Below are 27500 nucleotides of genomic sequence, written 5' to 3' on the forward strand. Positions count from 1 at the left end.
CCAGTGAAAAGTAATTCCTAGACTATCTGAGATGGACACCAATGGGGAACGAGCCCCGGACTATGGAATTTGAATGGCCAAGATTACAGGATGTAGACATATTGTTCCAGGTTCACTCATAACTGGTGTTCGCTAGATATAGTCTCGGGTTCACTCTCCACCGGATGTCTTCTTCCGTATCCCTGGGTTTAGTCCCCAGTAATCTCAAAGTCCATATCTCACAGTCCCAGGTTTATCCCCCCACTATTGTTCACCTCCCCTGGTACCGGGTTCAATCCCCACCTCTCATAGCCCTGGATTCAATCCCTTTCCACTGGTATCAACTTCTCTGAGTCTCGGGTTCTTTCCCCAGTCGTGTGCATCTTCTTCCATCATCCAAGGTTTACTCCCCACCTATGTCCACATCCCCTAGTTCCGGGTTCAATCCCCATGGGTGACACCCCACTTAGATTTGGGGCTAATCTCCACTGGCGGAGCCTTGGGTTCACTCCTCAGTGGTGTCCACCACATTTCACAGTCCCACGCCACTTGTATCTCATCCTATAGTCCCTTGATCATTCCCCATTGGTGTTCATCCCTGTTGTTCTGCGGTCACTCCCTACTGGTGTCCACCTCACACAGTTCTGGGTTCACTTCCATTGATGTCTCTATCTCCCATAGCCCGGGTTCACTTAATATTCACTTGTATCCATATCTCTGAGTCCCGGGTTCGCAGTTTACTAGTATCCGTCTTCCATTTTTTAAATCCCAGGTTTATTCCCCACTTGTGTCCATCTCCCCTCGTCCCAGGTTCAATCACTCGAGGTAATGCCGGAGTTTATCCCTTATTCTATAGCGTGAAACGGACGATAACAATTGCTTGCTATCCTTTTGATAGGACGCTAGATTTCTGCAAATGTACTTTCCAGCAAAATCTTACAGTCCCAACTTACCAATCACTGCTGGGTGGACAAATCTCGACGGCACCCGGAATTGATCTCGACCCCTCTGTGGGCGAAGCAAGCGCTCAACCAACTGAGCTATTTTATATAAGCTTACCACATTGCAGAAAAATTATCATTCTTATTCACTGTGCCTTCAACAATTTTTAAATGAGCTTTTATATAGCGCAATATCCACTAAATGTGCTCAAAGCGCTTTACAAGGGGTCCCTCGCCAACAGCAACATGATGCTGTTAGGCGATATTACAATTTTTTCGGACAGAGACAACGCTGTTAACGGCCAGGTACTCATTTGACACCTGGGTACGGCGAGAGAATGTGAGTAAAGCTCCTTCTCCAAGGACTCAACTAAGCGCCGAGCGAGGCTCGAACCCAGGACCTTCCGATCCGAAAGAGAGTGTCATACCACTAGACCACATAGCCGCACAACAAGGTGATATTATTCTTACACACGCTTATCAAAATTATCGTGACTCCCTATGTACACTTGACCTCCTCGCTTTGCTGCCAAACAAAGGAAAATATCATTTTAAAATTTTGGCCACATTTTTTTTATAGCTGAATTAAACTGACCATCAACTTATCAAAAATTATTCAATTTGATTATTCACAGAAAGCTCGGGTTTAATTTTGAGAATATTGGACACGTGTTTTAATTTGCATTTAAGGTCATCGATGTTTATTTAAGTAAACCATAATTTCTGGCTGAAATCTATTTAAAAATTGTTTTGTCTGCATTCTATGCCTTTGTACGGTTCGTACGGTTCATGACGAATTAGTGATATCGTAGCGATACGTGTCCGTAAATAAATTTGTCTTCATTTTGTAGAAGATAATGACGAAAGAAAGTTTGTTTTTTTACTTGTATGCAATCAGATCAGGGTCAGCGTGGCACAGCGCTACGGTCTTTGCGTCGTACCCGAAAGGTACCGAGTTCGATCACCCGCTGCTGCGCTGTGTGGCCTTGAGCAAGTTACCTCGCCGTAGTTCACTTTGCGGCGCTGCACTGCGGTTGACGCCTGGGTTATTCCAGTCATCCTCTGGAATAGACCCTGGAGATGAATGTTACCTATGCGATGAATAAAGGGAATTTTTTTTTTTTTCAATTTATTTTTAATAAATGTTGTGACTTTTATTTTTTTTTTTAAACACCAAAAAACAAAAACAAAGGAAACAGCAAATAAAAAAAAAAGACAACAACAACAACAACAACAACAACAACAACAAAAACACGGAAAAAAAACAACAACAACAAAAAAAAACAAAAAACAATCGTGGAATCCCTGCTCTTCTCCATCTAAATTGAGCGATTTAGCCAGTGGTGATGTCATGAACAACCAAGACAAACACACCGTAGATAAACAAATAAATAAACATACGGAGAAATAATTAATTAAATTAATTTATTAATTATTAATGATGCCTTTTTCGCTACGACATCATAAGATATCGTCGCCTAGGCATTCCACGAAGAAATATAGATAACTCATCAAACAAGATGTCTGATGTTAACAAGAATCACCCATGTTGTCCAAGTGGGCAAATTAGGGGTTAATAATCTTGCTCAAGGAGAAAAACGAAAGTGCCTGAAGCGGGGCTGAAACCCGGGTCATCCGGATCACAGTGCAATGCCTTAACACTCGGCCACTTCGCCCCCCCCCCCCCCCCGTTATAAGAATAGAAAAATTATAATATATTAACAAAAAACACACGAGTTATATTTATTGATAAATAAGAATATAATGGAGTGTTATATTGACTTTAAAAAAAACCCAATCTTATTTAAAGGGAGGTAATTCCGTAAATCTTGACAATTTTAATCTGCATAAGTTAATTCTTCGTTCTCTCCCTTCGATGATGTGTTGTAAGCTATCTATTACAATGGTGATGTTAATCAAAGCAAATAAATAATAGATAGAAGGTTTCAGGTCATAATTCATGCTTTGTAATTCATATGGCATAAACTAGAATCATCATCATCATCATCATCATCATCATCATTGCCTTTTTCACCCTGGGTCAGGGTATAAGCCACAGACAAACAGTTTCCATCCTTCTCTATCCTGAGCTATTTTTTAAATCTCATTCCAGGTCTTACCACTTCTCTGTATATCAGCTTCTTAGAAACTAGAATGAATGGTCTTTAATGCTGGATGAATAACGTTTGTTAGGCTGAAACAGAATTTTTTTTTCCTTCTTTGGATCACGATTTGTTTGTTGAAACTGATATATTCATCTTTGTATGTATGGCATAGCCAGAATGCAGCAGTTCTATTTGAAAAACAAAAGCAGTCCTTCAGAGCCATTATGCTCATGAAGCCGGAGTTTATCCCGTTTCTATAGCATAAAACGGACAATAGCAATTGCTTGCTATCTTTTGAATAGGACGCTAGTCTGTCGCAATGTACTTTCCGCCAGATCAAACAGACCCAGCAATCCATTCACTTCTGAATAGACAGGAGGATCAGAAGAAATAAAATCTCGACTGCACACGGGATCGATCTCAATCCCTTTGCATGTGAAGCGGGTGCTCTACCAACTGATTATCGAGACCCCTTATTTCCTATTTGTAAACACACTTTTAAAATTTTGGCCCGGAAACTCGTATTTTTTTCTAAATCCAATCAGTTAAAATGACCGTCATCTTGTCGAAAACTATCAAACCTGGGACTTGAAGAAAGTCTTCTAGGAAGTCCCAGGTTTGAGTGTTTTTTTTTGTTGTTGACAAGATGGGGGTGATTTGTCGGACGAGCTTGAACTTGAAAAACAAGGGGAAGAACCAAAGGACACGATCACAGATTCCAAATTCCGCGCTCTAGAGTGCAATTTCATGAGCAGTTGTTTTTATTTTGTTTTGTTTTTTCATCAACGATTAGAATTTGGAACAGCCTGGAGTTAGGTCTGATAACTTCAAACAGTTCAGAGATAGAATCGCTTCTGTGCCACTCTAAACACCAACATACACACCAAAGTCTGTGACAATACACACCCTAAGTGTGCAGATATGCAGGAAGAAGAAGAAGAAGAAGAAGAAGAAGAAGAAGAAAGAAGAAGAAGAAGAAGAAAAGAAGAAGAAGAAGAAGAAGAAGAAGAGAAGAAGAAGAGAGAAGAAGAAGAAGAAGAAGAGAAGAAGAAGAAGAAGAAGAAAGAAGAAGAAGAAGAAGAAGATGAAGAAGAAGAAGAAGAAAAGAAGAAGAAGAAGAAGAAGAAGAAGAAGAAGAAGAAGAAGAAGAAGAAGAAGAAGAAGAAGAAGAAGAAGAAGAAGAGAAGAAGAAGAAGGACGAGTTTTCTGGCCAAAATCTTTAAAAAGAGTTGTTTTTTTTTTTTTTGCAGAGTACCTTCAAAGACCGGAAATATAATGGTAATTTCCGACCATAAAAACCTCTTCGAAAATTCAATTAAATTTTTTCCTCATTTGCATCTTCAGTGTTGCACAAGCCAATTCCTTGATTTTATTACGATCCAATTTTTCCCTCTGAGTTCGGGGGAAACTGTCAACAAATAGAATATATTTTGGAACCATTGAGCTGTTGTTCAGTGTCATCCTTTCACAAAAAGCTCGTACATCTTTCTCAGAGATGTCAACTGTAGGTTGTTTTATGACCAAAGCACAGATGTCCTCAAATAATTTCTCATCGGGGACTCCTACTACAGCCACGTCTTTAACTCCAGGACATTTTTGGACAAAGCTTTCGATGACTTCCGGGTAAAACAAACTGCTGCCTCTGGTGATGGCAAACTTGTTACGGCCCATCACGAAGAGTTGGCCTTTCTCGTTGATCTTTCCGATATCCCCCACGCTTATCCAGCCACTGGGGTCAAAGGTCTTTGAGGTGTTTTCATGGTCGTTGACGTAGTAGAGGAGTGACTGGCTTGATTGGAATAATATTTCACCCAAATGACCAGTGGGCACTCTCTGTTTAAATAGGCAAAATCACATGTATTAAAATTATATTGCTATAACCAGATCTGCCTCCTGGAAAAAGTTTTAAATTTCGTAGTTTTTAGGAGACAGATATTTGTTATTGCGAAAGTTAACTTTAGATATTTCATAATTTACCCTCATAATGATTAAATAACACTTCAAAATCTATAGTATTGCGCAATCTGGCATCACGTTTCATTTGCAATAAGCTTTAATGACTTAGAAATGCTCATGAAGTTCTGAAATCGGAGCAAAAATTTCGTAGTTCTACGAATTATTCGTAGTGGTAGGCAGGTCTGGCTACAAATGACCCATCGTCTGGATAATTGTATTACATGTGGGAGAACTAGGTGCCAAAAGAATTTGATTTAACCAGTTAACTGCTGTTCTCTGGAAAGATATGTATTCTAAAATTTGGCCAGAAAACTCGTACTTCAAATATCTATCGATTTAAATGACCCTCATCTTGGCAAAAAAAAAACTCTCAAACCTGGGAGTTGATGGAAGGCCTCATGAGGTCCCAGGTTTGAGAGTTTTTGCCAAGACGAGATATTGAACCGTATTTCCATTTCATACGGTACCAGTCGCCTGTTAGGCGTCCTTTTTGTCCTAATTAACAATTTTACAATATCCATCAGTGCCGGATGCCAGGTATACACTCACACATGAGTCGAATGGGGTAATATGTTTTATGTGCCTCATTCAAGGACATAATGGCGATACCAGAATATTTCACGGCCACACATAATTTGACCACTGATTACGCTTAACATTGCACGACTTTTGTGACGAGACGAGACACCGTGAGACACCGAACCGGTTTTGAGGTTGTGTATCAGTCAGAGAAAATATATCTTAAAATATCGTTTTCCGTTTCTAACCCCAACATTAAATACATTACCTCTCTATCGATACCAACGACCTTAACTTTGCTATTCCTTGTCAGATAGCCACTATTGAAATCTTCATATTCGTCAATGCTGCATATCTTATTGAAGGCGACCACACCACCCTCTGTGCAACCATATATTATTATGACCTCTTTGGCAACCTCGCCCAGGGCTGTCTGTACGTGATTTCGGGTTATAGGTCCACCTCCAGAAATGATGCATTCCATTCTGTACGTTCTGACATCAGGATCATCGCTCTTCTTCTTTACATCTGGGAATTCTATCAAATATCTGGGGTCTGTGAAGCACAATTCACACTTTTCTTGCACAGCCATGTTCCATTGCAGTTCTGCTGTGTTTTTAGGAATGTTGCTTCCTCTATTTAGAAGAACTCGGGTAGATTTGAATTCTTGGTGAATAAGAGGAAATCCGCTTAGCCAGCCGAAGTCGATGTCACACATATATACTTTGTCTTCTGTACGGGCGAATGCAGTGTCAGCAAATTCAAAGAGCACATTACTATCAAAAGGTGAGAGTTTCACAACTTCCGAACTGCCACTCGTTGTACAATAGACGCAGATAGTATCCGAATCTAATTTCTCGTGCATCATATCTTTTCCATACTTGTCCAAGTCTTCAACGAAGCGTTTGAAGTTCTTCAAATCGCAAGGAAGGATGTACTTCAAACTCGGCACGTCCTCGCAAAGCACATCCGCGCTGACCTGGTTGCAATTTTGTAATTTGGGTTTCAGAACGGAGAAGGTTTCATTTTGGTGTGAGGGGTCAAGGACTATTCCCGTGGCCTTGGCTCGGTTCAAGGACGATTTCAAGTCTGATCCGTCAGCCATGTAGTACTTGGTAGAAAAAGAGATACATCCTGCTGTGATGGTGCCAAGAATACCTGCCAAAGAAAATAATTTAGAGCATGTTTTTATTCCCAATTTGTGATCTTCATCCTCAAAACGGTGTTATTTTGAGTTGATTTAGATGCTAAAAGCAAACTCTCTCTCTCTCTCTCTCTCTCTCTCTCTCTCTCTCTCTCTCTCTCTCTCTCTCGCACACACAGACACACACACACACAAACACACACACACACACCTTTTTACCTATAATTTCTATTTTTAAAAATCTAATATATATATATTTGAGGTATATCGAGAATAGAATTGGACTCAAGCTGTCTCCTTGAGGGGATGCAATTGAGGTTGATATTGTTGGTAATTCTCTGCCGTATTCAAATTGTAATGCAGTATTTGATAGTAGATATCTTATGAGCTTCACGTGATCTTTGTCAAAGAATGAGTCAAGGTAATCAAAGATCTAAGACCAAAATTACCACCAATAAAGAAGATCACTCGTGAATATACGCAGATGATACAGACCTAATCTTTGAATCAGAGCATCAAGCGAAAATATACTTGCCCATAATATCAACTACCCTAGAAGCATGGAATCTGAAAATGGATCAATCCAAAACAGAATATACAAAAATCAACAGAAATTTAAATGAATGGAAAAGTGTACGTAAACTAGGCAATTTGATCAACGAAAATGAAGACATCAGAAAACGAAAGCAGCTGGCCACCAATGCATTCAACCAACTCCAAATTTTATGGAATAGAAATAACATAATCAGTGAGAATAAACGAATACTGATTTACGAGGCATTGATTATTCCGATATTGACATATAATTGTGGAACCTGGGGCCTCACAAAAAAGAACTTAGAAAGTCTCGATTCATACCACCGCAAACAATTACGTGCGTAATAGGAATCTATTGGCCAGAGACAATTACAAATCCTGATCTCTATGAAAAAACAGGGTCCAACGCCTGAGTACAATAATAAAAGAACAGCGATGGAGGCTATTTGGTCACATCTTACGTCGAGAAAATAACATCCCAGCCCAACCTGCAATGACAGAAAATTTCCTTCATGGCAACAAATATATAGGGAGCCACCAACATCAATAGTAACTACCCTGAACCAGGATCTCTCTACATATCATAAATTTCTGGATTCAGATGAGGCCGAATTAATCCCTGAAGAACTAAGAAATACTGCAGTGCCCTTCGTACTAAAGTCACAACAAGATCTTGACAGCCTCAAAACTCTGGCCCAAGACCGTGACCAATGGGAACAATTAACAACATGGATGGAGAGAGCAGCTATACTTATCGACCATGACTGAATCACACAATTCTAAACAAGCGTCATTCGGACTGCGAAGCTTACTACTAAAGATAGTTCGAAGATGACGTCACTCAGGTCTATGTTATTGTTTTTTGCCATCCGCGTTTATGAGTAATGCTCACTGAACTGTATTAACCCGACTATAAACGTTCATGGATACACACAATTTTGTGTGTTGGTCCGTTTTACTTCCGGATGGCAATGTTATGAGCTTCTTAGCCAAGCGCACACTATCTATATATAATATATATATATATATATATATATATATATATATATATATATATATATATATATACACAAACGGTGAAGTGGCCTAGTGGTTAAGGATTGCACTGCGATTCGAAAGATCCCGGCTTCGAGACCAGCTTTCGTTTTTGTTTTTTGTTTTTCTTGTGAAAGATTATTAGACTCCAATTTGGACAACATGAGTGAATCCTGTTGACATCAGACAACATGGTTATCTAAAGATAGTATGCGCTAGGCTAGGAAGCTCACAACATTGCCATCCGCAAGTATAACGGACCAACACACAAAACTATGTGTAACCATGAACTTTTATGGTCTGGTTAATACAGTTTAGTGAGAATTACTCATAACCATGGATGGCAAAAATCAGTAACAAAGACCCCAAGTGACGTCAAATTCGTTCTATCTATATTCCTTCATGGAATGCCTAGGCGACCGTATCAAAACATGCCATGGCGGAAGACGCAGAGTGGCTCAGCGGTACTTCTTTGCTTTGTACAAGAAAGGTACCGAGTTCGATCACCCGCCGCTGCACTGTATGTGGCCTTGAGCAAGTCATCTCGCCCTAGCTCAATTTGCGGCGCTGCATTGCGACTGACGCCTGGGTCATTTCTGTCTTCCCTTGGAATAGACCCTTGAGACAAATTTCCCCTATGGGATGAATAAAGGGAATTTCATTTTTTATTTATTTATTCTTAATTATTCAAAACATTAAATAACTTACACAAAAGACCTTGAGGAGAATTCGGGAGAGCGTTGCAGACAACGTCACCCTTTTCGAGGCCATTCTTCCTCAACATAGCTGCAAATTTCCTGCTGTAGTCCCAAACTTGCTGTCGTGTGAGGACCAAACTTTCTAGATTCTCGTTGACAAAGATGAAGGCAGCGCCAGTAGGGTCATTGAGAGCGTGTAGCTGTAAGGCACTTACAATTGATGGGCGTGGAGATTGCATGTTCGTGCGTGGTCTGTGGATGTAGATCTAAAAAAAGAATAAATAATCCTGTGAAAACTCAACTTGTGTGTGTGTGTGTATGTGTGTGTTTGTGTGTGTGTGTTAGAGAGAGAGAGAAAGAGAGAGAGAGAGAAATAAAGGGAGAGAGAGAGTACGAGAGAGAGAGAAAGAGAGAGAGAAAGAAAGAGAGAGTACGAGAGAGAGAAAGAGAGAGAGAAAGAGAGATAGAGAGAAAGAGAGAGAAAAAAAGGGAGAGAGAGAGAGAGATAGAGATAGAGATAGAGAGAAGTCTCGATTTTCACGATCGGCGGATCAAACCTCTGAAGTCTCGATTTTCACGATCGGCGGATCAAAACTCAGAAGTCTACATTCTTTCCTTGGGCACCTTGATTCATTTAATAATTTTAGGCGGATCAGAATTCTGATGTCGTTGTCATCAGAGGTCTTGTCCGCCCAAAATGAAATAAGACATGGTGCGCAAAGCTCGAATGTAGACTTCAGAGTTTTGATCCGCCGATCGTGAAAATCGGGACTTCAGAGTTTTGATCCGCCGATCGTGAAAATCGGGACTTCAGAGTTTTGATCCGCCGATCGTGAAAATCGGGACTTCAGAGTTTTGATCCGCCGATCGTGAAAATCGGGACTTCAGAGGTTTGATCCGCCGATCGTGAAAATCGGGACTTCAGAGGTTTGATCCGCCGATCGTGAAAATCGGGACTTCAGAGGTTTGATCGCTGACCAGTGATAATAATTTAAAAATAAAAAAATATATTTGTGTTACCAGTTGTTAATAATTTAGAGATGTTCATTGTGATAGCGTGACAATCACGTCTGGAGCACTGAGTAGATTTAATGATTTGTAAAGTAAACATTTATATATATATATATATATATATATATATATATATATATATATATATATACACATATATATATACATATATATATATATATATATATATATATATATATATATCATTATATATGGCTTATCTACTTACAAATGCTTTTTGGCCAAATCCTTATATAAACTTAAACTTTAATTTATAAAAAGTACCATGTAAACATCTCATATAAAGGATAACACGCAATTTGTTATCACAGGGATGTCATTACAGAAACCGGGGTTTTAAACTATTTATAAATCTGAAGGACTTATCAAACAAAATGAATACCACACAATGAAAAATAAAACATAACTTAATTTTCACCAATTAATTGTCCCTCATAGTTTGATTAAATCAATTGTATTGTATCCAAACGATAGCAAGCAATTCGTTACGGCTGATTTATCAGTACAGAAACGGTGGTGAAAAGTAGAGCCACTAAAACAAAATATAAGCAGCATATTATTATAGTGATAACTGAAACCTACCTTCAACTTCACCAATGAATTGTCCCCGATGAATTGATTACATCAATAATATTATTAATGTACATTAATACTCTGTGTTTTATATACCGTGTTTTATATACCTTGTTTTATATACCGCTATCCTACAAGTCTGGATTGATGAAACAAATACAATCACAGTATATCTAATTGTACCCGTCATCTCAATTTGGTAATAATATTATATGGGCCTACCGCAGGTAAAGTAAGGGGACTAGTTGACTACGTGAGTATTGACTATAGGGAATGAGATTAGCGGAAGAGTAGCGTCCCTTGATTGGACGTCACCGGTGGAAAAGTTATTAGAGAGAGAACGTCATGTTGGTTGTGCGCATGCGTCTCTCGTCCTCGCTTCCGGTGAAAGAGGCTTGAGACACTTCACCGAAAGCGAGAACGAGAGAGACGCATGCGCAAAACCAATTGACGGTCTCTCTGTAAGGTAACGTCCAATCAAGGGACGCTACTCTTCCTCTAATCTCATTCCCTATAGTATCAAAGTATTTTTGTGTTACCAGTTGTTATGTATTGTAATCAGTTGTTATTTGTTGTTATCAGTTGTTATTTCATGTTATCGGTTAATATTTGTTTTTATAAAATAATAATAAAATAAATTCCCTTTATTCATCCCTAAGGGGAAATTTCTCTTTAGGGTCTATTCCAAGGGAAGACTGGAATAACCCAGGCGTCAGCGCAGTGCAGCGCCGCAAATTGAGCTAAGGCTAGGTGACTTGCTCAAGGCCACACAACGCGGCGGGTAGTCGAACTCGGTACCTTTCAGGTGCGAAGCAAAGACCGTACCGCTCAGCCACGCAGTCCCAGTTATTTGTTGTTATCAGTTATTTCTTTTCTTACTCGACAAAGATAAATACCTCATTTTATTCATCATCTTCACTGTATAAAGACTTTTTTCGGCATCTGGTTAAAGGTATTCCTTCAGAGCCGTTATACCCATGGAGTCGGAGTTTATCCCTGTCTCTATAGCATGAAACGGACAATAGAAATTGCTTGCTACCCTTTGGATAGGGCGCGTGCCTGTCGCAAAATAGGATGTGATCAGAATGTATAAAAGTCAAAGCATGATCAGATTTATAATGCTTTCCTCCTCTGGATAGCACTTTCATGCTCGTCGAAGTATTTCATAAGCGCGTCCGCCATTGTTCCGATAGTTTAGAACCAGTTGCTAAGTTACTATGCATCATTACGAGGGAAGTGACGTCACGACTGTTGAACCCTATTGGACTCGCTGCACCACTGATAATACATTAAACAATTATATATTTTTTTTATAAAAAAGGAATGGTGGGGAGAAGTGGCCGAGAGGTTAAGGAATAGCACTGTAATTTGAAAGGTCCCGGGATCAAGCCCCACTTCAGGGATTTCGTTTTGTTTTTTCCTTGGGCAAGATTATAAACTCCCAATTTGCTCACTTTGGACAACATATTGGATAGTATGCGCTTGGCTAAGAAGCTCATAACATTGCCATCCAGAAGTATAACGGACCAACACACAAAACTGTGTGTATCCATGAACGTTTATAGTCAGGTTAATACAGTTCAGTGAGCATTACTCATAAACGCGGATGGCAAAAAACAATAACAAAAACATGAGTGACGTCATCTTCGAACTATCTATAGGAGTAATATGTGATTCCTGTTGTCATCAGACATCCTGTTTGATGGATTATCTATTTATATTCCTTCATGGAATGCCTAGACATACATTGACTGTCTTCTAGATGCCACAGGAATGGACACCACCAGGGAGATGCGTAGACTCATGGCGGACAGGACAGAATGGGAAGACTTGTGGCTCACGTTGGGCGCCCCAATGGTAAGTAAGTATACGATGGGATCTAATGGTGCCGTTGCGAAATGGCTCAATTAAAAAAAATATGTCAATAGGCTTCAACAGTCGTGACGTCACTTCCCTCGTAATGACGCAAAGTGACGTAGTAACTGGTTCTAAACTAGCGGAACAATGACGAACACTCTTATGAAATACTTCTCCGACGAGCATAAAAGTGTATCCAGATGAGAAAAACATTATAAATCTGTTCATGTGTTCTGTTGACTCTTATACATTCAGATCACATGACATATGAAAAAGTTCTAGCCAGCATGAAGAATAAAAAGTACCAAGTTTCTTTCTTTACAACCAAGCTTCTCGTTGCTGGGCGGACGTGACATCAAACTATTGAATCCTATTGTCAGCCTTTATTATGTCACCTGAACGTAACACTGTTTTGATGCAATCGGCCACAATGTTATTCACCGTGACATGTGACGTAAAACCACGTGATTGGAATACGCTATCGTGATTGGTCAAGTCACGCTGAGTCATTTGTTTTGTGGGATACGGTTTATTTGTGTTTAATGCCAATGATTTAAACCCTCGGACGGTGGTAATGATTAACATACCGACCGCAACACCTTGCCTTTTATTTTACTTAAAGTCCCGATATAATGTTTTTTTAAATATTATCATTATTATTATTATTATTATTATTATTATTATTATTATTATTATTATTATTATTATTATTATTATTATTATTATTATTATTATTATTATTATTATTATTATAATATTATTATTATTATTATTATTATTATTATTATTATTATTATTATTATTATTATTATTATTATTATTTTGATTGGTCTATATCATTCTGACATTAGTAGTATTAGTATAGTATAGTTAGTAGTGTATAGTAGTTATATATAGGTAGTATATTAATATTATCTCTTCTTATTCCTCGTCTCAATATATATATTAATTATTATAATAATTATATATTAATAATATCATATCTACATTCATATCATATCAAGCATATTATTATTATTATTATTATTATTATTATTATTATTATTATTATTATTATTATTATTATTATTATTATTATTATTATTATTATTATTATTATTATATTATTATATTATATTATTAGTATAGTATTACATTATATTATATTATTATTATTATTAGTATTATTATATTTATATTATTATATATATATATATGATATATATATTATCTCTCTCTCTTTCTCGTTAGCTTATTAATAATATTATTATATTATTATTATTATTATTAATATATTATAATAATTATTATATATTTATATTGTCCTGATAACTCAATTGCTAGACATTTGCTCATATGCCAATTCACCTGTATCGTCATGTAAAGCATGTTTCTTACACTTACCTTCCATTCGTTCACCTAATATATTGATAGTTGATTGGCGAAAATACATCACGATTACTGGAGTCGTCTATGGTAATCAAGTCATTATATATACTGTATGTCGATCTTTACAGAAAGGGTTAGAAATCTGCGTCTTTGTGTGGATCGATGGCTCAACTACGGTGCTTGTCTTATCACAAGAGTCAAGCGATGTTAAGCGTGGTCGGTGTCCGGATGGGTAAATATTGACAAAGGAATATTCGGGTCCCGACGTTGTATCGCTGGTTATGGAACTTTGCACACATTACCCCACTCTACTCAGGTGTAAATGGGAACGTGTCTTAAATTATTGACATATTAAAAGAGTCGTAATACACAAAAAGACGCCGAACAGGCGGCTTGTACTATATGAAATGGAAATAAATGAAACATTGTGAAGAGCATGGAGCATGGTAAATCAATTGAAATGCGCTATTTAGATGTGAAGTTTTTCTTCCATCCAGCCTGTTATGTCTTGAGACCTTCTTGTATGATCGTAGTCATCGTTAACTTATACATAGAACGAAGATGACGTCACGCAGGTCTTTGTTATTGTTTTTTGCCATCCACGTTTATGAGTACTTCTCACTAAACTGTATTAACCAAACTATAAAAGTTCATCGTTACACATAGTGTTGTGTGTTGGTCCGTTAAACTTCCGGATGGCAATGTTGTGAGCTTCTTTGCCATGTGCATACTATCCAGCCTGACACTAGAACCTACTAGGGGTATATTTTGACGTCATTTTGAAGGTTTGTACAGCGCCTAGTGAGTTGTCGTTATTTCAGTTGTGCTCAAGGAAACAAGTGATTCCATTGAATACAACTCACGATTTGACTACTATTGTGGCCAAAGACATGTCTTTTGACGTCATTTTCTGGTCAGTGCCAGGCTATCGATAGTATGCGCTTGGCTAAGAAGCTCATGACATTGCCATCCGGAAGTATAACGGGCCAACACACAAACTCTGTGTAACCATGAATTTTTATAGTCTGGTAGTAATAGTAGTAGTATCGTACTTTCAGATCTGTCGCGTCGAGCCAAGCCTTGAATTCGTCTTCACATTTGTGAATGGTTTCATAACCTCCATTCAGCTTGGTAATAGGACAGTGGAGCACAAGTGATCTACATCTTGGGGTCAGTTTGGATTTGGGGCATTCTGTTGAGTTGTTCAGACCCCATTTGTTCATTTTTGTGGCTGTTTTCGCGTGTCTGGAGCGTAGCCTATTTGCAGCCACCCAGTGTTTCCTACCAAGCTGTGAGCCAGGAATTTCATTAGTAGGGTCTTCAATGATTTGGCCTCCTGTTGGGGTATTATTTGCCCATTCTTTTCTCCATTCATCAGTGATGCTGTAGTAATCTTTCTTTGAGAGGTAGAAAGGGGATCTGGATTTTAATCTTGAGCAGGTAGGGGCATTTTTGTAAATTTGCACAGAGGGGTATCGTTGTTTTGTTCTGCCTTTTGAATCCACCTTTGGTTTTGTTCCTCTCTTCTGAGATGTGGTGGTGCAATTCCACTCAAGACTGGTAGCCACTGCACTGGGTTGACTTTAGGCACCCTGTGATGGTACGCATGGAATCCCTTTGCTTTGTGTCAACTAGTTTGGTGTTTTTACTTCTGGCCCATGCTGGTGAACAATATTCGCCGACACTGTGACATAGGGCAACGGTGGATGTCCGGAGTACAGTCGGTGAGGCACCCCAGCCTGTCCCTGCCAGTTTTCGTATCAGGCAGTTCCTTTTGCCAATTTTTCGGGAGGTTGCTTCAAGATGTTTTTTGTATGTCAACTGTCGATCCAAAATGACGCCAAGGTATTTAGGGTTCTGGTCTATAGCTATAGTCTGGTTACTACAGTTTAGTGAGAACAACTCACAAACGCGGATGGCAAAAACAATAACAAAGGCCTGAGTGACGTCATCCTCGAACTATCTATAAGTTCCGCTTGCCCTCGCAGTGGGAAAGCGTTTCAATTGGCATGATCTATATTCCCTTTCTATGTGCTCGAGGTCATTGGTCACGTTGCTAAGCGTGCTCAAAATGACACACATCGTGAGAAATGTTCACAGTATGAGAAATATCCACCGTTACAATTGGTCATTTTGCTCAGCATGACTCATTAGTATGTTTACAACTTTCATAAACAAAGAAGCGTGTTTAGATACATTGAGAAATGTCCAATCGTTGTACAGCAATAAATCATGTGATCGATGACTAGGTTGGACGAAAACATGAAGAAAGATCGCTCCCATTGAAACATATCATGAGCCAATATTGTTTTTGTGATACTAAGAGGAAAGAACACAAATTCACAAGGAGCTAAAAAGTAAAATTATGTCATATTTCTGATTATTTTAAAATTTCGAATCACTTTTCGAAGTTGACTCACCTGCTTGCCATCATGCCAGATTAAAACGTGGGTCACACTTTGTGTTTGCTGAATTGCAAAAGCCAAAATGTCTTCATGACTAAAATCGGACATGTCGCTATCTCATTGTAGTAGATAAATAACTAAAAATAAAAAAAACGTCACAATAACAATGATTGTGTGATAAAGATATTATCAAATTAATAAATCATATACACACTTGTTCAGTTCTCTTGGATAAAAGATATTCGTTTATTCATTCAACAATCGACATCAGCTCTTATTTGATAACCTGTCTGACCTTTTTCAGCTAAAAGTGAATCGGCGAATAAGAATAAGAATGTTAAAGGTTACACACATTTTTGTATATCGGTAGGTTAAATCTAGCGTGGCGGATTTGAGAATATTCTAGCTAAACGCATGGCATAGATATCTTAAAAATTTAGCATTTTACATGCCAATCTCTTGATTGCAACTCTATCAAGTTTTTCTCTTTTTGTTACAGGAAATGTGTCAACAAATAAAAAATACTTTGGAATCAATGGGCTGTCGTGTATAGTTACATTCTCACAGTGGGCCCTCACATCTTGTTCTGAAATGTCCGCATCGGGTTGTTTGACGACCAAAGCACACATCTCTTCAACCATTTCATCATCCGGGACTCCAACTATGGCCACGTCCTTAACCCCAGAACATTTCCGGACCATGCTTTCAATGACCTCCGGGTAGAGCACAGTGGTGCCTTTGGAGATGGCGAACTGGTTACGGCCCATCACGAACACTTGACCTTTGTGGTTGACCTTTCCTACGTCATTAAGCCTTACCCAGCCATCGGGGTCAAATGTCTTGGATGTATTCTCTGAGTCGTTGACGTACTGGTGGAGTGTCAGCTTTGTTTGAAAGACGATCTCACCCAGCTCACCTGTTGGAACTTCCTATATTAAATATAATATACGAAAATATAAAAGATTGCCATAATACAGTGATATTATAGATAGTAAAAACATGGGTAGCCCCTCGGAGCCCTTGGTCCATGGAGCCAGAGTGTATCCCAGTTTCAACAGAGTACAATAGCAATATCTTGCTACCCTTTGGATAGGACGCTTGTCTTATCACAAAGTACTTTCAGTTAGATCTAACTTACCCAGATACCCAATCGCTGCCGAGTGGACAAGGGGTCAGAAAAAAAATCACGATTTCACCTGGGTACGAGTGCTTTATCAACTGAGCTATTGGGAACCCAATGCAATAAAGTGGTATCGCCAAGATGCGAGGTATCAATAATTTTCATAAAACTGAAAAAAATGGCACTTTGAATTTTTATAGAAAATCGAATTCCACTTTACCATAATAGCAAAAATAATATAAAAATAATTAAAAACAAAACATACAAATACAAAAAAAAAAGGAAAAAAAAAAAACAGCAACAATAACAAAAAGAATTTTTAAAATGCGAAGCGTCTCTATTGTTATTTTTAAAAAAACAAGAATTTGGCAGTTCAAGCTATTTTTTATTCTCCAGCAGGCATCTGGTTTTACTAGAACTATATAGAGTTGGAGTCGTAATGGTTTCTTCCCACATTGATCATTCTTATGGCTAACCCACACCGGAGACTGACTCCGACTACTGCCGTCCTCTGCCGTCTTCCTGATAAAGACTTCGGGGACGGACAAAATACTAAGAGTAAAGAGAAGAGCCGCTAGACCTACCCATACCAAGCTCGAAAAAAAAAACCCCCAAAAAAACGGCAGAGGTGCTTGGTATGGGTTAGGTCTAGAGGCTCTTCTCTTTATTCTTAGAATTTTTTTCGTGGCCAACGTATTTATCCAGAAGACGGCAGAGGACGACAGTGTCGGGTCGTCAGAGTCAGTTTACGGTGTGGGTTAGCCCTTAATGTCAAATCGTTAATAAGCCGAGAACAAGTAATTGTAAAAAAAAAATGAATTGATTTAGATGAGAAATGATATAAGTCAGGTCATTCAGTGCGACTAAGTGGCACGCGCTTTCGGATAGGAAGGTCCTGGGTTCGAGCCTCGCTAGGCGCATAGTGAAGTCCTTGGAAAAGGTTCTTTACTCACATTCTCTCACCTTACTCAGGTGTAAGATGAGTACCTGGTCGTTAACAGCGTTGTCTCTGTCCGAAAAAATTGTAATATCGCCTAACAGGCGTCATGACCCGTCCTAAATGTTCAGTGTTGCTGTTGGCCAGGGACCCCTTGTAAAAGGCTTTCAGCACGTTTAGTGGATTTGCGTTATATAAAAGCTAAATTTTTAAGATCTCAATTTATAGAAGGTATGATAAAAATATTTTTGAAGTCTTGTGCTTGAATTTTCGAATTCGTTCCCAATGCGAGCTTTCAATGCCTTGAGCAAGTCACCTCGCCTAGCTCAGTTTGCGGGGCTGCATTGCGGCTGACGCCAGGGATATTCTAGTCTTCCCTTGGAATTTAATTTTTATTGATTTATTTACACCGTCCATGTATTGTGAGTGCATGATTTGTGGAAAAAACAAGGTCTAGAGAAATAGGGATAGAGAAGGATGGAAGGAAGCAGGAAAGAGGAATACAATGGGGAGGGGACTGGAAGATGAGGAGGAGAAGGAAGAGAGAGAGAGAGAGAGAGAGAGAGAGAGAGAGAGAGAGGGGGGGGGGAGGAGGAAGAAAATTAGGTGACAGAGAAAGAAACAAAGAAGATGAAGACAAGAAAGTGCAGAGGGAGAAGAGTTTTATAGAAGAAGGAAAAGAAGAGTAAAGAGAAGAGAGACAGAAAGATATAGAGAAGTAATATAAAGATTGATACAGAGAGGGAAGGAGAACGAGAGCGAGAGAGAGAGAGAGAGAGAGAGAGAGAGAGAGAGAGAGAGAGAGAGAGAGAGGGAGAGAGAGAAAGAGGAGAGAAAGAGAAAGAAAGAAAGAGAGAGATATAGATAGATAGAGAGAGAGCGAGAGAGAGATAGAGAGAGAGAGCGAGAAAGAGAGAGAGAGAGAGAGAGAGAGAGAGAGAGAGAGAGAGAGATTCTTACACATAGATAAACTCATACAAAAAATGCATAGCAGAAACTTGCGAACACATGCAAAAAATCTGAGAAAAAAGGAGTCAAGACAAACGTGACCAAACACATTATCCTTCAGTTCAAATTATGGATTACCTACCTTGTTATCCAAACCAACAACCTTGACCTCGGTGTTTCTGACAGGAAATCCGTTATTGAAATCTTCGTATTCTTCGATGCTCTTTATTACATTCCTCGTCGTGATACAGCCCTCTGTACTGCCATAAACAATGATCAACTCATCGGTAATCTTACCCAAAGCCGCTCGTGCATGTTTTCTTGTGGTCGTACCTCCCGCGCTTATGACCCGTTTTAGCTTATAACTCCCAATTACGCCGTCTTTGCTTTGACTGTAAACTCTTGAAAACTCCATCAGGTACTTTGGCGCGGTAAAACATAAATCACAGTTTTCTTGAACGGCCGTTTTCCATTGTAGCTCGGCCGAATCTTCCGGAATGTTGCCTCCTCGATCTAACAGGACTCTGGTTGATCCTTGGGTAAGATAGACATGGGGAAACCCGCTTATCCAAGCCAGGTCTAAGTCACAAAAATACCGTGTAGGTTTTAAGGTGCCTATTAATTGATCAGCAGCCGCCATTAATACTTTACTATTGAAAGGAACTAGTTTTACGACACCCGAACTCCCGCTAGTCGACATGTAAGCGCACACGTCATTGGGATCAATGGCCTCGTGCCACAACGTCTCCTTCCCACAATCCTCCAACATTTCAAGAAAGTTGTTCCAGTTCCCCAAAGTCCAAGAAAAGATGTGCTTCAAGGTCGGCACTTCCTGACATGACACCTCACCACTGGCCTGGTCGTTCTTTTGTAATCTGGGCTTGAGAATGGAGAAGGCTCCTTTAGGATCTGATGGGCTGAGGATAATCCCGGTTGCCTGCCCGCGATTCAAAGATGAGATTAAGTCTGACCCGTCGGCCATACACGATTGGGCAGCCATTGTGATGCATCCTGCAGTAATTGTGCCAAACATACCTGTAACCGGTAAGGTCGGAAATGAAATAATATGTGATATTAAAGATGTATTAATGGCCAGGTACTCATTTTACACTTGAGTAAGGTGAGAGAATGAGAGTAAAGAGCCTTTTCCAAGGGCAACTATGCCCCGATCGAGGCTCGAACCCAAGACCTTCGATCCGAATGCGAGTTTCATACCACCAGACCCCATTTGGGGAAACTACTCTATCAGCAGCAATAAGATATTTTGGCAAGATTATTAATCACCAATTTGCTGTTTGGACAACATGGGTCATTCATGATATATATTATATTATAAAAACAAAAACCATAAGTAATAGCGCTCAACTTTATGATAAAAGGAGCTATTTATAAAATATTTTAAGTATAATTAAATTATTATGATCAACTTCTACAATATTGTTTCGAGCGTTCGCTCTCATCAGGAAGATATATATATATATATATATATATATATATATATATATATATATATATATATATATATATATATATATATATATATATATATATATATATATAACGAACGTTTTGGCCATATAATGTGAGTGACAATTTATATTTATTATATATATATATATATATATATATATATATATATATATATATATATATATATATATATATAGAATATAAATTGTCACTCACATTATATGGCCAAGACGTTCGTTTCTGTGGATTTCGTCTTGTAGACGTGGACTAAAGTCACAGAAACGAACGTCTTGGCCATATAATGTAAGTGACAATTTATATTTTATATTAGCTCTAACCATCATTATCAAGCAATTTCGTACCTACGAGTACCCACCAACACTCATATATATATATATATATATATATATATCTCATCTCATCTCATGTAGTTCCATATCTGAAGCAGACGTCGGAGGTCATCTTCCGCCAAGCTGATCTATCTCTTGCCAATTCTATTAAAGCAGCGCCACCTTTCTCAGCTTCATCTGTCCAAGTTCTTATCCCTTTCAAATACGTTATTCTTTGTCTTCCTCTTATTCTTTTCCCATTCATCTTTCCAGTCAAGGCGAGTATTTCCAAACCAGGGTGGCGGATAATGTGTCCTAAAAATTCCATTTGGCGTTTGATGATTTTTGTTATCAGTGATCTTTTTCTGTTTGCCATTTCTAAAATTTTTTCATTTCTTTTCCTTTCCATCCATGACACCCTCATCATTCTTCTGTAAAACCACATTTCCACTGCCTCCAGTCTTTTAACCATGGTCTTGTTTATGGTCCAGCTCTCACAACCATATAGCAGCACAGACAGTACATAGCAATCCAGGACTTTGATTTTTGTTTTCATGCTAATATTCCTGTTTTTCATAATTGTATGCAGCTGGTTGAATGCATTCTTCGCCATACCTATTCTTTTCTTTATTTCACAATCTGATTTTCCATTGGATGTTACATTGAAGCCTAAATATTTGAAACATTCAACTTGTTGTATTGTTTGTCCTCTGCTTGTTATTACACAGGCTGGTGGGTTATTATTTTTAGATACCGTCATACATTCTGTTTTAGATATATTCAGTTCCAGTCCCATATTTTCACTACTCCTGACTACAACATCCAGTAATTCTTGTAGTTCATGTTCAGATTCTGCCAGTAGAACCGTATCATCTGCATACCTCAGATTTGTTACATTCTTTCCTCCAATACACACCCCCTTCTTATGTTCGATATCTCTTAATATCATTTCACTATAGAGGTTGAATAAATCTGGAGACAAAACACACCCCTGCCTAACTCCTCTTCTAATAGGTGTAAAACTGCTTAGTTCGTTGTCAACACGCATTGCTGCTTCTTGTTCCCAGTACAAATTCCGTAATATTCTTAAATCTTTACCATCAATGTCCAAGGATGATAGAATTTTGAATAGTTTTTCGTGTTGTACTTTATCAAAGGCTTTTGAATAGTCGATGAAACACATATACAGATCTTTATTTACTTCAATACATCTTTCCATCAGCATTGATAATGTGAATATTCCATTTCTGGTACCCTTGTCCTCAACAAAACCAAATTGCATCTCCCCAATTTCAGGTCGTATTTTATTTCTTATTCTTAGTAAAATTATCTTCAAAAGAATTTTTGTGAGGTGGCTCATTAGGCTAATAGTTCTGTGTTGTTCACAATCAACTGCCCCTGGCTTTTTTGGTAGTGCTATAAAAATGGATCGTTTCATATCAGTTGGCATTTTTCCTGTGTCATACACTTGATTTAGAAGGTTTGTGATGAATTCAATCCCCCATTCACCCAGGCCAGTCAAGGCTTCAATTGTTATGGCATCAGGTCCTGCAGCTTTTCCATTTTTCATGCTTTTCATGACGTTCCTAACTTCATCTTTCATTATAGAAGGCCCTTCCAGTTCTTTTATCATAGGCATTTCTCCTCGATTATCAAAAAAAAGTTCTTCAATATATTCTGACCATCTGTTTAGAATGCAGTCTTTGTCCATGATGGTGTTTCCACGCTTGTCTTTGATGCATCCACTTTTAGCACCTGATTTAGTTTTGTTTGTCACTTCTTTGATTTTCTGATGGAAGAATTTGCCATTTTTTTCTTTGCAGGACATTATATAGTGACATTGTTCATTTATCCAGTCTTCTTTAGCTTCGTTGCATTTTCTTTTTATCTGCCTGTTCAGAGTCTTGTATTTTTCTTCCTGATTTTTGGCCTTTCTTCTCTCATTCATTAATTCTAATATCTCTGGAGTAATCCATTTCTTCTTCTGCAACTTAAGTGTGGTTGGAACATTTTCTTCTAATGATGCAGCAACACTGTCTTTAAACTGCTCATATTTCTCTTCTATATCTGTTAGTTCTCCAAGCACTTCAAACTTGTTTCTTACTGATAGTTCAAATTTTTCTTGTATCTTCTGTTCCTCCCGGAGAATGTCTAGTTGGTATTTAGGTTTAGCCTTTGCTCTTTTGCAGATTTTCAATTTAACTCGTATGGGGCATAGCACAGGTATAAGTTGTTTATTTCATATCCTGTTAAACAGAGTATGTTGAGCTATCTCATTTTATCTCTTCTTCATATTATCAATTGATTACAAGCATTAACCCAATGAAAACCGTTCATAATTAAGTAAAAATCAAATTTTCTTAACACTGGTATCAGACGGGCACCTTTTGACCTTAGCTCATATACATATATATATATATATATATATATATATATATATATATATATATATATTTATCTACATATATATATATATATATATATATATATATATATATATATATATGTAGATAAATATTATATATATATATATATATATATATATATATATATATATATATATATATATATATATGTATATGAGCTAAGGTCAAAAGGTGCCCGTCTGATACCAGTGTTAAGAAAATTTGATTTTTACTTAATTATGAACGGTTTTCATTGGGTTAATGCTTGTAATCAATTGATAATATGAAGAAGAGATAAAATGAGATAGCTCAACATACTCTGTTTAACAGGATATGAAATAAACAACTTAAAAGTGAAATTTGAATGCTGTTTGGCATGTGCTTAAAACGAGGTCAACGCATCACCTTTTTAGAAAGCATGTAGAAATTAAATGTGATGTTTTAGCTCACATGATTGGAATTTGACTAATAGTATAAAGTCAAAATTTACTTTTAAACGCAATTGCAGTATATTACATATCTGATTAAGTTTCATATAGAGTTCTTAAAAAGTTGGTGTTGCTTGTGACCTTTGGTGTCATCAAACACAGCACAATACTAAGACTCGACACGAAACTTTAAAGCTCATATTAAATTTTAAGGGTTATAAAATGTTTTATTATGAGAAAAAAGCATAGATTTTCCTTCTGAACTCAAATCTTGGAGTAAATGTATTCCGTATTGCTGATATCGAGGTTTATTGGTTTTGGTGTCATTTGTCACAAGCAACACGGCATGCGTGAACACGTGGAAGTTTGTTTCGTTAAATGGCGATTCGCAATTTTGATCCACCCTTCTTACCAGCCTTTGAAGTGCAGCACTTTCAGTTGCCTTTCCAGCGTGGCTCCAGGCAGAAAAGGTAAGTTGAACTTTGGTGTCATCGCTATTTTACATTGTCACAAGCAACACTTGATATTGGATATTACAACAGAAGGGTTGTCAAGAAATTTGATTTGTTTTACTATTAATACACTAAATTACTACAAACAAGCAGATTTGAGCAGTAGGGTGATGTCATCGTCTGGTTACATGAATTCATTACCATGACTGATATTTATCTAGAGTTTGTGTGACATCTGGTACTTTTTGTGACCATTGGTGTCATTGGTTAAAATGTCACAGTTGACACTTAAGTTTGAAGTCTCTAATGTATTTCTGTCTTCATGTTCTTCAAAGCTTGAAATGTCATTGAATTCCATTTTAACAGACTGTATTAGATTTTACAGTTGCTATTCTTGATTTATTGAGGCAAAATTGCGTTCTAGTGCCGATTTTGACCCAAGTAATAAATAGCAACAATGGTATTACTAATTTCTAAGTATATTTCCAATTTGAAAGTATTTAGTTTCTTCACATATTATTGAATTTCATTTTAGCATTATTGACTGTTGGCTTGGATGGTCATCTGATTTGCGGTTATTATGCTTTTTTGACTGAAAATAATGATATAGTATGGACGAAAGTGTGAGTTGGTGTTGCTTGTACATAAGTATAAGTAATGGTGTCACCGGTCTTATGTCACAAGTCACATTCAGATGCTCTATTTTCCATGTATATTTCTATTTTTGAAGTCTTTGGTTTCTGAAATATTATTAAATTCCATATTTACCTGAGGTTATTACACTGGTTTGATTGAAATTAATGATATATCGTCGAAATTTCAATTTGGTATTGCCATAAGTAATGGTGTCATCGGTCTGATGTCACAAGTGACACAATGTCGCTGAATAAGATATCGATGGCCCGTTGATCAAACCTCTGAGGTAGCGTTTTTGCCAATCCGTTGATCAAACCTCTGAGGTAGCGTTTTTGCCAATCCGTTGATCAAACCTCTGAGGTAGCGTTTTTGCCAATCCGTTGATCAAACCTCTGAGGTAGCGTTTTTGCCAATCCGTTGATCAAACCTCTGAGGTAGCGTTTTTGCCAATCCGCCGATCTAACCTCTGATGTCAACTTCAGAGATAAGCGCGCCCTCTTATTCTTTAGTCTCAAGATGATCAAACCTCTGATGTTAGTTCAGAGTTCAAGGGAGACGGAGAAGTACTTTCAAGCAATCAAAAACACGTCATGTAAATGATGTATAGTTTGTTTTCGTGGATTAGAAAGAATGATTGTGTTTTTAACTACAAAATCAATATTTTAATTTACTGTTAATAGGGTTGTATTGACATTGGTCTCTATAATTTTGAGCATCGATAAATATCACAGCTGCTAAATAATTGTCAATTTCTAAAGTCACGATGCGACTGAACTTCAAGCCTATCATCTCCCGGTTATGCTTTACTAGTAAATATAATGTACGAAATAATGATTGGGTATTTTTAAAAATAATACGCTGATCACCTGTTCTCCCTATCTCTATTATTTAAAAATAACAAATCTCGATCATGCAATCACCTTATTAAATCACATGTCATGTCCACCTGATGCCATCCTAATATCATGCCACCATTTAAACCCCTACCCATCCTGTCCAACAAACAACAAATATCTTTTGATTTATTTTAGAAAAAAAAAGAAAAAGAAAAAGCTAAATAAACAAAAACAAACAAACAAACAACCAAAAAACAGTCAAAACTAAAAAAAAAAAGTAACATTGAGCATTTATATAGCGCAATATCCAGTAAACGCGGTCAGGGCACTTTGCAAAGGTTCCCTATATATATATATATATATATATTAATTGTATATACATTGAAAAAAAAACATGAAAAAAATAAAAGGAAATAACAATTTTATCTTAATCTTTAAAGTTTATTTAAATTTTTTTTTTAATATTAATTTTCACTCCTACATCCGTATGATGATGATGATGATGATGATGATGATGATGATGATGATGATTGACATGCAATACAAAGATTAAGAAACGTGTTGCAGCTCTCCTCTATCTCAAAACCCGTTGTTCAAACCTCGGAAGTGACATCGGAGGATTGATCGCCGTGAAAACGCCGGGCGCGAAACTCTGATGTCGACATCAGAGCTTTGATCACGAAAACGCTACTTCAGAGGTTTGATCATCGGACCGTCGATATGCTTTGGTCACATTATTTCCCAACATTTTATTCCAAAAGTTTCTGAACATTGCTGGTAATAAGCATATGCAATATTGTTGTTGTTGTTAATGTACAATCATTTTTATGAAATAATATATTTGCATTCTATGTTGCTTGTGACCGATGACACCAAAAAGCAACCTTTTCTCCAATAGTTGGTAATACTATTGTACTATGATTGTTGTTGATTGTGTCTTTTTGTTTATAACTTACTAAATAAAGGTTGATACTTAACAAAAATCATTTGGTTATTGCGCTTTTTGTCTCATTTTGGTGTCACCGGTCACATGTGACACCAGCAACCTATAGGCATTGTTGACGTTATTATGCTGCGTTTGACCGTAATGTTATCTAAAGGGCGTTTGATTCATGAAGTACAGGGTTTTTGCTACACATATAGAAACATGAATGGACTGTTATGTCACTTTTATTTTGAGAAAAAAATTGGCACCTTTTGACCTTGGCTCATATATATATATATATATATATATATATATATATATATATATATATATATATATATATATATATATATATATATATATATATATATGTATATATATATATATATAATATATATATATATATATATATATATATATATATATATATATATATATATATATACAACCCATTTCTCATATCGGTTGATTATAATTCATTCTTTTTTGTTTTTCAATACTGACCCATAAGACGTTGAGGAGAATTCGGAAGAGCCGTGTAGATTACGTCTCCCTTTTCAAGGCCACTCTTCCTCAACAGAGCTGCAACGTTCCTGCTGTAGTCCCAAACTTGCTGTCGTGTAAGGACCAACCTTTCTCGATTCTCGTTGACAAAGATGAAGGCCGGTCTATTTGGGTCATCGAAGGCACGCTGCTCCAGGGTCTTCACGATGGAAGGGTGCGTGGTTTCCATGGCAACGATTTTTGGATATGACAGTGAATACGAAGCGATTAGAATCTGTGGATTTAAAAAGTTACACCTCAAAATTTGTTTTCTTTTGTGGCCAAAGACTTGTCTTTTGACGTCATTTTTGCTCAGTGTCAG

At 37.5% G+C, this 27500-nt stretch overlaps 2 protein-coding genes across 3 annotated transcripts in view; both read right to left on the reverse strand.

Annotated features, from left to right (window-relative positions):
- Positions 1–2657: 2657 nt before the first annotated feature.
- On the reverse strand, positions 2658–10625 carry LOC144963336 (3-[(3aS,4S,7aS)-7a-methyl-1,5-dioxo-octahydro-1H-inden-4-yl]propanoyl:CoA ligase-like). Its single transcript, XM_078897274.1, has 4 exons — positions 10529–10625; positions 8925–9180; positions 5769–6658; positions 2658–4858 (listed from the first exon to the last, which is right to left on the reverse strand). Exons 2-4 carry the CDS (start codon positions 9151–9153, stop codon positions 4337–4339), a joined length of 1641 nt encoding a protein of 546 aa, XP_078753400.1. The 5' UTR covers positions 9154–9180; positions 10529–10625; the 3' UTR covers positions 2658–4336.
- Positions 10626–16369: 5744 nt separating this feature from the next.
- The window catches only part of LOC144963339 (medium-chain acyl-CoA ligase ACSF2, mitochondrial-like), a 14545-nt gene continuing 3414 nt past the window's right edge, over positions 16370–27500 (reverse strand). For both annotated transcript variants that reach the window (XM_078897284.1, XM_078897285.1), the window contains exons 2-4: positions 27140–27413; positions 19297–20189; positions 16370–17078 (exon numbers count right to left, since the gene is read on the reverse strand). In XM_078897284.1, coding sequence (XP_078753410.1) covers positions 16578–17078; positions 19297–20189; positions 27140–27368 — 1623 coding nt within the window. In that variant the 5' untranslated portion in view covers positions 27369–27413 and the 3' untranslated portion in view covers positions 16370–16577. The remainder of the gene's footprint in view (positions 17079–19296; positions 20190–27139; positions 27414–27500) is intronic.

Source organism: Berghia stephanieae, chromosome 1 (genome assembly GCF_034508935.2).
Source record: "Berghia stephanieae isolate SIO BIC M18660-M18661 chromosome 1, UCSD_Bste_1.3, whole genome shotgun sequence".
In the NCBI taxonomy this organism is placed as follows: Eukaryota; Metazoa; Mollusca; class Gastropoda; order Nudibranchia; family Aeolidiidae; genus Berghia; species Berghia stephanieae.